General features: G+C 40.8%; 3 protein-coding genes across 4 annotated transcripts; 1 reads left to right on the forward strand and 2 right to left on the reverse strand.

Moving 5' to 3' along the window:
• Nucleotides 1-339: 339 nt before the first annotated feature.
• Nucleotides 340-2222, forward strand: LOC108084231 (uncharacterized). Its single transcript, XM_017180355.3, has one exon. It carries the CDS (start codon nucleotides 489-491, stop codon nucleotides 1959-1961), a length of 1473 nt encoding a protein of 490 aa, XP_017035844.1. The 5' UTR covers nucleotides 340-488; the 3' UTR covers nucleotides 1962-2222.
• LOC108084232 (myb-like protein P) lies at nucleotides 2166-4114 on the reverse strand. The gene is made up of 3 exons (XM_017180356.3): nucleotides 3602-4114; nucleotides 3006-3538; nucleotides 2166-2922 (listed from the first exon to the last, which is right to left on the reverse strand). The coding sequence occupies exons 1-3, from the start codon at nucleotides 3799-3801 to the stop codon at nucleotides 2270-2272; spliced, it is 1386 nt and encodes a 461-aa protein (XP_017035845.1). The 5' UTR covers nucleotides 3802-4114; the 3' UTR covers nucleotides 2166-2269.
• A 1447-nt stretch (nucleotides 4115-5561) lies between these two features.
• Nucleotides 5562-11033, reverse strand: Tm2 (tropomyosin 2). 2 transcript variants are annotated; one of them, XR_011445120.1, is made up of 5 exons: nucleotides 10930-11033; nucleotides 7895-8541; nucleotides 7655-7832; nucleotides 6949-7378; nucleotides 5562-6273 (listed from the first exon to the last, which is right to left on the reverse strand). XR_011445120.1 is itself a non-coding variant. In XM_017180357.3 (4 exons), exons 2-4 carry the CDS (start codon nucleotides 8486-8488, stop codon nucleotides 6191-6193), a joined length of 855 nt encoding a protein of 284 aa, XP_017035846.1. In that variant the 5' UTR covers nucleotides 8489-8541; nucleotides 10930-11033; the 3' UTR covers nucleotides 5562-6190. The 2 variants fall into 2 exon arrangements, 1 of the variants encoding a protein (XP_017035846.1); XM_017180357.3 differs by lacking the exon at nucleotides 6949-7378.
• Between the last annotated feature and the right edge of the window lie 2715 nt (nucleotides 11034-13748).

Below are 13748 nucleotides of genomic sequence, written 5' to 3' on the forward strand. Positions count from 1 at the left end.
TAGCCTATAAAACTATAAATTATAACAAGACTAATTATATTCATAATGTTATACTGTTTAAATCTTAATATAATATATTAAATAACAGAAATTAAAAAACTGATTATTCTATACAAAAAACGAATAAAAACAAAACAAGAAAAGAAAAACTTAACTTAAAAACTCCTTAATTATCCACATTTCATGTATAAATTTATTGATATTAATGAAATAAATAAATTAAAAACCAAGTAGAAATAAATAAGTAAAATTTTCAATTTCATAAGTTTTGAAGCGCATAAACGGGGGCTTTTCTTGAAAGCTGCATGTTTGGAACTAGTTCCACTGTCGTTTTGGTTCGCGCCGGAACCACTAACAGCACTTAAAAGAACACTTTGGGAAAAACAATAAAAAATATTTCGCGAAAGTCATGGCAAGCTCTGAAAAGGACGTTTAAAGCCAAATCTTTTGGACAACGACCGCCTTGAAGCCACTGCCTGCAACGCACAATGACGACCGACTTCGGGGCCAGCCCATTTGTGTCCAGCAATCCAAACGCCAGCTGCAGTGCATCCCGCTGGCTGACAGAAGAGGTGTTTAAGCTGATTGACATTGTCCAGCGCGACGAGGCCATCTATAATCCGCGCCACAAGTACTACTTCTGCCGGCCGTACGTTGAGAACTTCTGGCGCGAGGTGGACCAGAAGCTGGAAAAGAATCCCGGCGCCAGCCTGGCCAAGTGGACCAATTTGCGTATCTCCTTCAGGCGCGAGTACACCAACTACCTGGAGGAGAAGGTACCACCCTGCTGGTCCTACTTTGATCGCATGTTCTTCCTGCATCCGTATCTGCGCAAAAAGCACCAGCAACCAAAGTCTCTGGACACTCAGGTGCAGGACGCGCTGGCCCATCTATCTAGCCTGTCCAGCCGCATGCAGCGAGAGCGATCCGTGGTTATCCCGGCCAGTAGCAGCAGTGGCCAGCCCACGCCCTCTGCCCATCAGTCTCCGCAGGCTCAGCAGCTGGACAACTACCTGGACTACTTCGACGAGACGGAGCACAACAACTCCGAGCTGGAGGACATTATGGAGGAAGAGCAGCAGCAGCATCGCAACAGCCGGTACCACAATCAGCTAGACAGCAATGACATCAAGTCGGAGTGCGAGGAGCCGGCAGATGACTATGAACAGGAGACGCACGACCAGGAGGAGGATGACCAAGAGGACCTGGATATGCAGAAGATGGCAGCCACTTCATCCAGTATTTCCTCAGCAATGGAAGTTCAGCGTCGCTATAGCCACCATCAGCAACCGCAGCCACAACCGCAGCCACAACCGCATGCTCGAACGCAATTGGGTCGCCCACAGATGCGGGCTTATCTGGACGACATGCGTGGAGCGATTCGTCCACGCTCCCAGGAGCTGCAGGCTACATCAGCAGCCGTGGCAGGTGGGAACTTTGCTTCCCAGCAGGGTACCCATTCGAACATTTCCTTTGTGCGTCCAACGTTCAGTAAGCCCGTGGATCTGGTGAGCACCACAACGCACACCGCGGGAATCGGAGCTGGAGGTGGAGGCGGCGGTGGAGTGGCAGCCACCGCTGCATCATCTGAAGCAGAGCTGCCTACGCCCTCCACGGCGGCGGCGGTGGCCACGCCCATCAACGCGGCCAGCAACAGTGCCAACGTCAGCAGCGGCTATTTAGGCCAGCGGCATGTCCACAACCATGTGCATGGCGGCCATCACCAGTCTGCGCCTCCACCACTTCCGCTGAGACTAGAGACAGCCAATCCAGCGGGAGGCGGGCCCATTTCCAATGGAGGTGTTAGCGGCGGCGTAGAGCTATGCGACTGCAAAACCGATCCGGACGCCATGTTCTTGATGAGCTTGCTGCCGGACATACAGAAGCTGAACGGACGCGACCGCGGCAAGATCAAGATTGCCTTTCAGAACATCCTGCAGGACTACCTGTATCCGGACTAGTGTCTCTAGATCTCTTTCCGCTTTTATGGCAGTGGAACCGATCCGGCTCAGCCGCAGAGTTCCGCCTTTGATTTTTATGTTTGTTTTTGTTTCCTTCTCTTAATTTTTGTTGAGAATTTTCCCGAAGCTTTGCTGTGCAAGAACAAAGTATCCTTAAACCGTTTTGAACACTATCAGCTTACGTTTATTAAGTGTATAAATATTTATAAATATTTAATGTGTAACACAAGAATAAATTCATTCGAAATTATGCGATAAATATATGGCTAGAGGTTACTAACTGGATGTATCACATGAGGATCGGATCCTCACTCCTCCAAGAGTTTCAGGTCGCGGCTAATCTTCTTGATCTTGTTGTCCAGTGTCTTGTCCTCGTGCTCGCAGATGTAGTAGTGCCTGGATGTGCACTCCTGTCCGTAGTACACATAGCTATGCTTCCCTGCATTGTAGCTTAAACGGAGGCAGCGACCCTTGCCCTCTATCTGAACCGTGTTGTTCAGCACATCGTCTGCGGCACCCTCTTCCTGTGATGCCGCCTGCTCCGAGCTATCCACCAGATTGGATGCCGTTGAGTTCTCACTTTTCTGGGCCATCGCAATGGAGGTTAGATTCATGTTGGGATTCACGGGCTTGGCTGAGTTCGACCAGATCCAGAGGAGTCCCGGGTTCAGGCCACCCAGCCAGTAGTCGCGACCCCGGTGGGCGGGCTGGTTCAGCAGATACGCCATGATCTCCTCGTTCTCCGAGACCTTCTCAAACTCGGCCAGGTGAGAGTTCAGGGCCTTGCAGGCAGAATTGGCCGTCTTCCAGTTCACCTGTTGCTGGCTGTTGATGTAGTAGCAGTTGTCGCTGATGCGGGTGAAGTTGGTCGGGCAGGGATCCTTTACATCCTTCTGGTTGTTCCCGGCCATTAGATAGTATATCAGCTGCTCCGATCGTCTCACGCGACTCTCCAAGTAATCTGTACAAACAATTTATATAGTTTTGTTTAATTTTAACTCAGGACTCACGCTTTTAGCGTATTTTGCGGCTTTGATTTCTTACCCACTCTGTACACCAACTTTTCAATGGCTCCTAAGAGATAAAGATCGTTTTCAGAAACGGCTCTGAATGTGGTTGGTTGGCTCCCACCAGCGCCCAGGTGTTGCTGCTGCTGCGGACGTTGCTGCGGAACCTGTTGCACTTGCTGTTGCTGCACAGGGCGCTGGTGCTGCTGGGAAGGATTGCCACCCCCGCTGGTACTTCCTCCAAAGCCAAACAGTTGCTCCAGGAAACCGGGCTGCTGACGTTGCTGCTGCTGTTGCTGTTGTTGCATCTGCTGGTGCTGCTGCTGCTGTTGATGCAACATCTGATTGGTCATGGGCCGAAACTGGGGATTGACAATGGGACTCTGGCTCTCCACGGGCTTTCGCAGATGAGGCTCCAGCTCCACGGATTCGCCAATCCGGCGAGTGATGTAGATGTTGTTACCAGGACGCTTGTATGCAGAAGAGTGGTAATTAAGCGGTCCATTCATTCCCATGTCTCCTCCGCCCATGTAAGGAAGATCCTTGGACTTTCGCTGGCTGCTGCCTTGGCTACAAATTTTGTGCAGGATTAAGATGCGTACTGATTAGTTTTATCTAACAAACCAAACCCACCTCAAGACGTAATCTTCGAGAAACTGCGACCAAACTGGAGCACCGACATCTGCCTCCGCAGTGGCGGCGAGTGATTCATTGGCGTATTTTTGCATAGTTTCACCATCGCCCGCATTGCATAAGAGCCCGGGCCCATAAGCCAGGCCCAAGACCAGGTAAACAAGGGCTCCGACCCGGAGTTGTTTGCTAGCCGGCGGCATGATGACACGTAATGTGTACGGGTATATTGCCCCCGCCTCCAGAGAAGCACTTGGAGATTCAAGTCGCGCGGTAAACACTTTCGATTTCAATGCGTTTCCCGTGCGTTTCAGCTGCGTGCGGTTATACCCGCGTTCGTTCGCTTGTGTCGAGTTAAAAACCGCGACTGAAGTGTGTCTGCGTCTGGACTGGAGCTGGAGCTTAAGCTGGGCTTTCTGTCTGCTCTGCAGCCGATCCGCTCCGGCCTCTCTGTCCCACTCACCGCCAATGGCAATGGCCCAGACCAATTCAATGCTGCCGCTCGCGCCGAGAAATGCAAAATTTCACTTTCTCCTTCGGTTGACTCTTGACAAATGTAAGTCATTGGGCTTTTCATCTGTGTTTCTCTCGCCGGCTTTGTTACCCGTCAACGCCCGGCCGCCTTTAGCTGACGCACTGTTTGGACTCCATCAAATTGGCCCAGACTTGGGTAATTAATGTTGGTCTGTGGAGCGTCAATTGAAGCCAAAAAAAACCATTGAATAATAGGACTTAGATGGAAAATCATTAATTAGTTACTCGATCCACCAATTCTATATTTAAATTAATTAATTTTTGTCAAGTCATGCGATACTAACTTTAAATATTTATTCCCAAAACATATTCAAAATATTTTTCAAAGTGATAAGCTGACTGTTATTTGCTTTTTCAACCATAAACTCATAGTTTGAATAGAAACCGATTTGCATATATTTAGTCCTATAAATAAGGTGTGGGTTTGTATAAAATAAAATAATAGGAAATATAACTGACACACGGATAAAATTGTACGATTTTGTAGTTTTAGATACATTCTTATATTGATCGTCATAAAGGTTTAGCTCTCTTTAAATCTTTACATCCATTATGGAATTTATATTTATATATGTTGAGATATCTATATTATTTTTTATCACTTTAAAATTAAAACAAAAACAAAATCAAGTATAAAAAAATAAGAAAATTGAGATTTACAAATTTAACTCTTTCTAAATATTTTCTTTGCAAACTAATACCTAATATTTGCAGCTCTAACTAAACTTTATTAAAGAAAAATATTTTTCAGTCTGATATGGCTTTTACTTTTCAAGTTTATATACCCCACTCTTATTAGATGGCAATTATAGCATAATGTGGCTTATGTAAATAATGACTTGAGCTTTTTAATATGCAATTTAACACTCCACTTAAAGTTTTAATAACTATTTTATGGCACCAGCACCACACCACATCACGAAGAGGAGAAATAATATGCAGAGAGAAAGACCGGTGGGCAGATGGAGAATTAAAGATCCATTAATGAGAAAGGCCCCCAGAGCGAGTGAATCAATTTGGTCAACAGCGGGAGAGAGAGAGAGAGAGACACACAGATGCAAACCCCCATGTCGAACTCGGCCTTAACTGGATTATTGATGGTCAAGCAGCGAACTGCCCACATCCAGCCACCAGAGAGATCCCTCACACTACAACCAAAGGCTACGGAACTTTCGATATTCATTGCTTTGACAATTAGCGGATGTTAAAGATGTTGCAACGAAGGCCTCGTTTTGCGGATCGTGATCCATCGGCGATGTCAAGTGATGACGCACGTTTGATCTCGGTTATTTCGGGGTTTCCCAAAAAAACAAATAGTAATCGAAAAAACCAAAAACCAACTTTGCATAACCGCCAGGTCCGGCTGAAAACCCGAAGTTCGGAGCTCGGAGCTCGCTGACGGGGGCAAAGAAAATCAAATTTCTAGACATTCTCATTAAAAGCAAACATCAAACATATAATTTTTTTTTAGCAATTTTTTATAAATATTTTTATACTTTTTTTGTGATTATTTTCTTTTTTTTTTGTTTGTGTGTAATTTTACGATTTAATTTCAAATTTAAGCAGGCTTGTTCTCCACATCTGTCTCTCTCGCTTTATTTCTCTCTATCTCTCGCTATTTTTGCCTCGCTCTTTCCGGTTCTTAATATTTTTAAACATTTACTTTAAAAATACAAAATTCGATTTTGGGGTTTATGTATTTTTTTTTACATTCTGCTACGTTTTCATTTAGATTAATTTTATTCTTTAGAAAATCTAAAAAGTTTTTAAGGTTGTGGATGCTTGGTTGTTGTTGCTGTTGTTGATCTTGTTGGTGTTGTTATTTATTTATTAAGAAATTATATAGATTTATAAAGAATTGTATACACAATGGATGTTGTTCTTGGTATCTTATTGGCAGCCATTGATCTTGGTTGCTGGCCAAATCATTCTGAGATATTCGTTTACAATTAGTAGAGTTCCTCGTCGTCTTCTTCTTCTCTTTCTTCTTCCTCCGCTGCTGCTCGTTGTTGTTGTTGTTGTTGAAAAAGTTGTTGTTTTTGGGACTAGTGGACCACCTTAATAGCCAGCCAACTCGGCGAATGTGGAGTCCATCTCGTCGGCCAGAGACTTGTACCTGTCCTTGTTGATGCCCAACTCGTCTGTGGAGGGGAAATTGCATAAAATAAATATTAGAATATTATATTTATGAGAAATATTTGAGGACACAGCAACACATTGGTAACTGAACACAGAAAACACTTAAACTTTACACTGTGCGGATTCGTTGGAGCCTAAGCTCGGGTTAGTGGCGCGCTGTTCTGGCAAGCGTTTCAATTAGAATTGTCAAATATCATTGAAAATATTCCTTAAATTGTTCAAAAGCTCAAATTTGCTGAGCTCCCAGCCTTCAATAAACGTTTTCTCCCACAGAATAACTGATGGTATTCAGTAATATTTGTAAAATATGTGACAGTTCTTCTTTCTAGTTAGTAAGCGATTCTGTGCGTGGGGCTTTGGTATTCATGGAATTTGGGTTCATCTATGGGGTCTCTACGGGATCTATCCAACCGAAACACTGCAGATATCTGGTGTGGCTTGTGTGGAAATGAAACAGTTTCACTCGAATTAAGGCCTGTGAGAAATCAGCGCGAAACCCACTTAATGACACAGACACAGACGGGATGATCTTCAAAAACTGAGAGAGAACAGATTGAGATAGAGTGCTGATCTGAGAATATCCGGGCAGGCAAGACAGGTGGTGAAGAAGAGATCATGCCACAGTAAACACGGGATAGAATCTGGCATACAAACAATATATACATTGATAAATTCACCTGTGTGTTGAAAGCACAATTAACTACAGTTGCAACTTGGTTTGGCCTGATCTCAGCCTATTTTTACAGTGTACTGGCGCGGGGGGATCTGAGTGTTTTTGTGGTGGGTGCGGCCACATTCAAGCGAGACTAAACAAATTATTTACAGTGTATAGAAATATAGGGTAGTGACAGAAGAGTGTGGTGGGTGTGAGGATGGGGCTAAATACACTGACTCTGTCGGGGGAGCTTCGATCGAGAAAGATATGTATAGTAGAGTAAACTGTGGGGGTTTTGGGGCACTGAATTTCGTGTTCTCTTTTTTGGGAAGAAGAGGGCTCTGTGGGTGTTTTTTGTTTCGATCTTTTTTAATATCCAGTAAGTTCGGCAAATGTCTGGTCCAAATCGTCGCAGATTGCTTTGTACTTTTCCTTCTCATGGAAGAGACGGTCTGCAAAAGGCATGTTGTTGTTGTTCATTTATACAGATATATTATTATTAATATAGGGCGAGAGCTAGATGAGTGGATGTATTCATCGTCAATTAATGAAAGCAGAGTACTAAGTACAAAATATTAATATCCTTCTGGCGATATATACAATGCGAGCATTAGTTGAAGCCAGCGATCCAACTCGAGTCGGATCACAGCCTGGCGGCACCATCTCCGACGTCCTTTGCTGGAGAGATGCCACCTCGGGATATGGGAGATTCGGAACTGGATACATACCCTCTAGCCTGTCGACCTCCTTCTGCAGGCGCTTCACTTGCTTCTCGGCGTGCTCGGCGCGCTGCTCGGCCTCCTTCAACTTGATGGACAGGGTCTTCATCTCGCGCTTGAACTCCTCAACGCGCTGGTTGGCCTTCTCCTCAGAGACCTCCAGGGACTTCAGGGAGTTGCCGACAACCTAGATGGGAGACTTGGATTTTGAGCATCTCATGAGTTGACCAAACTACAGCTGAGACCCACCTTCAGCTCCTCCTCCAGCTCCATGATCTTGGACTCGCCGGAGCGGACGCGATCCTCAGCCACTTCCAACTCGTCTTCAACGAAGGCCAGCTTGCGGGAGACCTCGTCGGACTTGGTATCAGCATCCTCAGCGAGCATGCGGGCTTCCTTCAGCTGGTTGGTCAGCTGGTCCATGCGCTCCTCATCCTGCTGGGAACGGTTCTCCAGCACCTTGCACATGCGGTTGTTCTCATCAGCCGACTGGGTGGCCTCCAGCAGCTTCTGTTGGGCGGTGGTCGAGCGCTCCTCGGACTTCTCCAGATCCTCCTCAATCTGCTGCACCTTGCGGTTAAGGGTGGCTACCTCCGACTCGGTGGCGGTCAGGAGCTTCTCCTTCTCCTCCAGCTCGGTGTTGGCCTTCTCCAGCTGTTCCTTGGCGGTAACGAGATCGACCTCAACCTGGACGAACTTCTTCTCCAGATCGCGCACCTCCTCGTTCAGTTTGTCGGCGCGGGAGTTGGCATCCTTAGCTTGGTTCTCGCAGGTATCGGCCTTGTCAATGGCGTTATCCTTCTCAAGCTTCATCGCTTGCATCTTCTTCTTGATGGCGTCCATGGTGTTTGTGTTTTTGTTGTTAGCTCAGAAGGGAAGAAAACTGGAAAAAAGCACTGTGACAAAGAGGGAAAAATTAAGATTAGTTGGGAAAGCAGAGTTGCCCAGATAGGGAGCTTTAGGGCTCAAGCCATATATAATTTTTAAGCTGAGTTATAATTTTTTTAAGTTTTAAATTATTAAAAAGTGGTATCTTAAAACTCGAAATAAAAATATATTTATAAGTTAGAATTTGTATTATAATTTAGTTTATAATTAGAAAAATACATTTCTTAACGTATTGTGTTATCTTTAAAACATACAAAAATTATATAGAATTCGAACTGAATTTCGACCTGCGCTATCTATTAAACTATTATGCGTTTTATTAAGAGATAGTTTTAAAAATCAAGTCTTTAGTTTGTAATATTTCAATTGGCACTTGGCCATTCTTAGCTTTTCAGCTAAACTCTTGCGAATGCAATTAATTATGTGTTTATGGAAATGCTCCAGGCGCATTCGGTATTATCTATATCAAGTGCGTCTAATTATATTATATGCTTGTCTGTTTATATATATATACATATGTATACATGTATCTGGGCAATAAATTTTAAAATTTAAATGTAAACACATTTTGTGTTTGGCTGCCGCCGAGCAGTTAGAAGAGCTCACGTAATTTCCATTTTCCATTTTCTATACGCCCCCGCTTTCTGAATCCGAATCCGAATTCGAATCCGGATCCGGCGGTGGTGTGCTATATATTTATTTGCTGCACGATTCTGTAGAGTTAAAAATAAACTTTATATGCTTTTGCATGTGAGAAAAATATCCAGTTCACACACTCGCACACAGAAGAAGCTATGCTTTTTTGGACATTGTATGTGCTAAATGTAATTCTAGAGTTTCCCCCTTATTATTTCGAAATACACACAAATAGATACAGCAGAGAGATTGCAATTTGAAAACTTTTCAATTCTTTGGGGTCATTCAATGAGCGAGTGTGTGGGTGGGTGGGTGGTGTTCGTGTATCGGTGTGTGTGTGTTTGCCGTCTCCACTCTAAGTGGGACAAAGTCATTTAAGTTGTAGTTGCTGCTCTTTTGGAGGTCTTTTGATACTCAGCAGAGGGATATATTTTCCCGAAACATGCTATGAGGCCATGGGAAGATAGGTACGTTGTTTAAAGGGGAAATAGAAATATATGGAGCTAATTAAAGGTAAAAATTATTTCATTTCTGTTTTATTTATATAGAGATCTTATTTTAGAAAAGAGGAAATGACATAGTTTCCAATTAATGTAATTTTTCCCTGCCCATTAATATACTTTTCTAAACATATTATATTTTTCGACACCTGCCAAATGAACACTCATTGTCAGGCCATTAAAATATCAACTAGAATCCATATTTTTCTGGCCTTCGGAGCCATTCACAAATGGTTGAAAAATATTTGTTCTGAACCCAAAAACGAAATCCGTGTGGGTGGCTTTTAAAAATACATATTTCCTCTGTTATAGATACAGATACATCTCTTGGTCTCTCAGATACTTCTACATCTACATCTGGCAATTTTCAATCCGCAATATTTCCAAAGTCTCTTTCTATCTCTTTCTCTCGTTCTGGTGCTCTAAAACAATCTCAAGGATAAATGCCGACATTTTCTTTCATTCTTCGTATTTTTCGTTCGCTCTATGAGATCACACAGAAAGCTAGACGGAAAAGCTTTTTCGTCTAAGTTTCATTTGGATTTAAAAATAAATGGATATGTATGCGTGACAGGCAGGTGTCTGTCTGCAGTTAATTTTAAAGAATTTTCCTCGGGAAAATTGTGCGTAGCAGTAGGTGTGTGTGTGTGTGCGTGTGTGTATGTATATGTATATGTGTCCCATCGTCGATGTGGAGCTTTTCCCACACAAGGTCTCTTGCCTGTGTGTGTGCAAAATATTTCCTCGCACTCACACACACAGACGTCGTCAGATTTAGTTACAAAATTCCTTATAAGCGAATTTTTTTGAAACGTCCGAAAAGATATCATAAATTTATCATCCAAAAATGTTTTCATATTTTTTTGTGCTGATTTTGCTTTTGTTTTTATTATGTTTAATTTATTTATTAAGTTTTCACTGGAACTTTAATGGTTACTTTACATTTCCATCACTTTTTCAACTTTATCTTTTTTTGGAGACACATATACATATGCACACTTTTATTTTGTATTTTGTGAGATATCCAAGTTTTCCTTATAATTTTGCTTAACGCAAAATTACAAATTTTCTGGAATCAATGAATGCATTTGTGAATGCACTGCACTTTTCACTGCTCAGCAACTTGGTTTAGGGGCTATCCATTCGAAATCAGTTGAAAATACCAATTTTTTTGTTAGCAATATTGGCGAGAGTTTCAATTATATTATTATTTTTTGCAGCTAATTTTTTTAGACGGGCAGAAATCCTGGCGTGACCAACCTTAGCGTTTCAAACACACTATACGCTGTCGAAACCCCGAGAACACTGATGCTGACCAAGTTGCTTAGCCCAGAAAGCGACCCCGAGATCCAACGCAAGGCGACGCACACAGACGCACGCCTGGCGCTCGGAAAATCTCACACCAACACAAGCACACCACACACACACACACTCACACGGGCACAGCAGTGAATAATTTTCTCGCCTCAAAATTTCCCATTAAAAAAATATAAGCGCAAAAGCGCTTTCGCAACTTTCCTCGGCGATGATCTCGACATTTCCCTCTAAATTTCCCCGAAAAAGCTATTCGCTGTTCGTGTGCACGGCTCTCTTTTCCCCCTTTTTTGTGCTCTTCTTGCATTCTCGGGAAAATTATGCGTTTTTTTTCCTTCTTATATTTAAATTCAATTTATTTTTTTTTTACTCTCAGCAGCAACACTCTCTGGTTGTGTGTGTGTGTGTGTATCCGTCAGATACGATGCTAAAAATAGAGCATAAATGTTAGATGCCTTGCCAGCGGCAAACAGCAAAAGCAACAAGCCTAACAAGATGAAAATCTATTTTCGCCTGCTAAAAAATATTGAGAAATATTTGGAATTTTGATCGGAGCCAAGCAGCAGAAGGCAACAGTTCGTTTTCCTCCAATTTTCTTTTGCTTTCAATAGTCTCAAGCAGATGGAGCAAATAAGAACAATATTCAATGAAGGATTATCTTATTTGATATTTTTTCTCTGAGACCTACGGTTTCTCTTCAGTCGTTTTAAAATGAATTAAACCCAAATTAACTTTAAATTTATTCTATATCTATACATATAAAAATATTATACATATATTATAGTGGTTTTTGTTTGATATACATTTTTTATTATACTAATAAACCAATTATTATGTCGAAAGATAAGTAAATACGTTAAATCTGATTTAATATCATATTTTTTATCTAAGAACTTTTTTGATATTGAAGATCAGTTAAGGAATTGTTTTCAATCATCTTAAAATCAAGATATCATTTACTTCTATTCAAAACAAGAAAGAAAGCTAACTTTGGCCAGCCAAAGTTTGTATACCCTTGCAGGTAACAATTAAAATATATATATATATATATGCATTAATTTCGATTCGGAAAGCAGTTTTGTGTTAGTTTTTATTCATTTAAAAAAACTGCATACCAAATTTAAAATTTTAAGAAATCAAAATTTTTGGCCATTTTTGCTAATTTTAATGATGTAACCCCTTATCAAATTTCGCAAAAAAGGCAAAAAAATCGATTTCTTCCGGACATGTCTAGAAAGATTCGCATGTTAATGCTGATCAAGAATATATATGGTTTATAGGGTCGGAAACGTCTCCTTCACTGCGTTGCAAACATCTGACTGAAATTATAATACCCTGCAAGGGTATAAATATAAGATATTCATTTAAAATTTGAGTAAAATTGATTATAGCTGATCTGCAAATCATTGCTAATTGCCATTAATACATCATTTAAACGTCTGATCTTGTTAAAATGTGACAAGCTCTTCAATTTCCAAAATACTTAACATAAATATTTAGGCTCTACTAATTTTAATTTGGCAAGTCAAAATATATTAAAAACTTCCTTGTTATATATGACGATCAAGGCGTCAATTTTCTTTCTGTAAATTGTCTTTCTTATTTTTGGACATCATTAAGAAATTCTTGTATTTCTTTATATTAAAAAAAATAAAATTTAAAACCCGAACTATAAGGTCAAAATAGCTTTTATTACCTACAAATTGTTGCTCTCTTCTCAAATATAAATATTATATCAAGTAAAAGAAATTAGCTTCGATATATTGCATTCTAACTGGAACATATAGGTGGGACATTTACTTTATATACTTATTAATAAATCAAATCATTACCCGGCTGAACCAGTACGATCATTCTTTAAGTTAGTTAACAAAGTTAGCATTGACCATATCCTATATTAACATATATGAGAAATATGTACATATGTATCAAGAATAATGAATATCTGCAAAACAAAACGCTGAATTTATATAAATTTATACAAACCAAGCGGGCATTTCGTAATCCCCAAAGTATACTACATATTCTGTAAAAGCAACTTCAGGCGAGTTGATCTAGAATCTAGATGTAGAAAATAGTCCGTTTTTCATTTAACTATGAACTATGAATGAATTTGAAATTTTCCAAGATGGTCTTATTCTTATTGCAATATAGAATAGAAGTAAGAACAAACCAAACCATCTTATAGACTCAGGTTCAGAATTTATATCCCACATTGAACCCCTGTTAAACAAGAAACAGACACCAACAGATTTTATATGCAAAAGAATGTTTTCAGTTTATTGATCATAAAAATATTTGGGAGTAAATAAAAATACATTCATACATTGTTTTATTTGATTTGCATGCGGCTTCATTGAATTACAAAAGCTATTTCAAAATTGTAAATTTAATTTATACGCTTCCTTTATATACTCTACTTAAATATTTTGTTTTTGTTAATAAATCTCATAGTACAAAGGCCATAGAAATTTCAAGTTACAATTTTTATACTGCCAAGGATTAAAGCAACTTCTAAGTAAGGGGAAATTGACTCTGGCTCAAGCGTTATGGTTGTGGCTTATAAAATGTGTTATGTACGAGATATCGACTGGTGGGCTGAAGGTTTTAATAACTTATTAAATAATTACAAATTGTTTTTAGCTGGGAAGTGGCTGAAATAAAATGGCAGCATACTTTGGATGAATGCTTCGATGAACACTATAAAATTTACTTTAATCAACACTCTGGCTCTTATTTAAGTATTTGTTTTTTTGGAATGCTTA

This window comes from Drosophila kikkawai, chromosome 3R, assembly GCF_030179895.1.
Source record: "Drosophila kikkawai strain 14028-0561.14 chromosome 3R, DkikHiC1v2, whole genome shotgun sequence".
NCBI classification, from domain to species: domain Eukaryota; kingdom Metazoa; phylum Arthropoda; class Insecta; order Diptera; family Drosophilidae; genus Drosophila; species Drosophila kikkawai.

Bases quoted from the DNA above. Each gene is read 5' to 3' on its own strand.
- LOC108084231 (XM_017180355.3), top strand. From the start codon at position 489: ATGACGACCGACTTCGGGGCCAGCCCATTTGTGTCCAGCAATCCAAAC.
- Tm2 (XM_017180357.3), bottom strand. From the start codon at position 8,488: ATGGACGCCATCAAGAAGAAGATGCAAGCGATGAAGCTTGAGAAGGAT. The intron at 7,833-7,894 runs GTGGGTCTCAGC...TCTCCCATCTAG, and splicing joins AGCTGGAGGAGGAGCTGAAG to GTTGTCGGCAACTCCCTGAA. The intron at 6,274-7,654 runs GTATGTATCCAG...TCCCCTCCACAG, and splicing joins GGAGGTCGACAGGCTAGAGG to ACGAGTTGGGCATCAACAAG.
- LOC108084232 (XM_017180356.3), bottom strand. From the start codon at position 3,801: ATGCCGCCGGCTAGCAAACAACTCCGGGTCGGAGCCCTTGTTTACCTG. The intron at 3,539-3,601 runs GTGGGTTTGGTT...CAAAATTTGTAG, and splicing joins CTCGAAGATTACGTCTTGAG to CCAAGGCAGCAGCCAGCGAA. The intron at 2,923-3,005 runs GTAAGAAATCAA...TTGTTTGTACAG, and splicing joins AAAGTTGGTGTACAGAGTGG to ATTACTTGGAGAGTCGCGTG.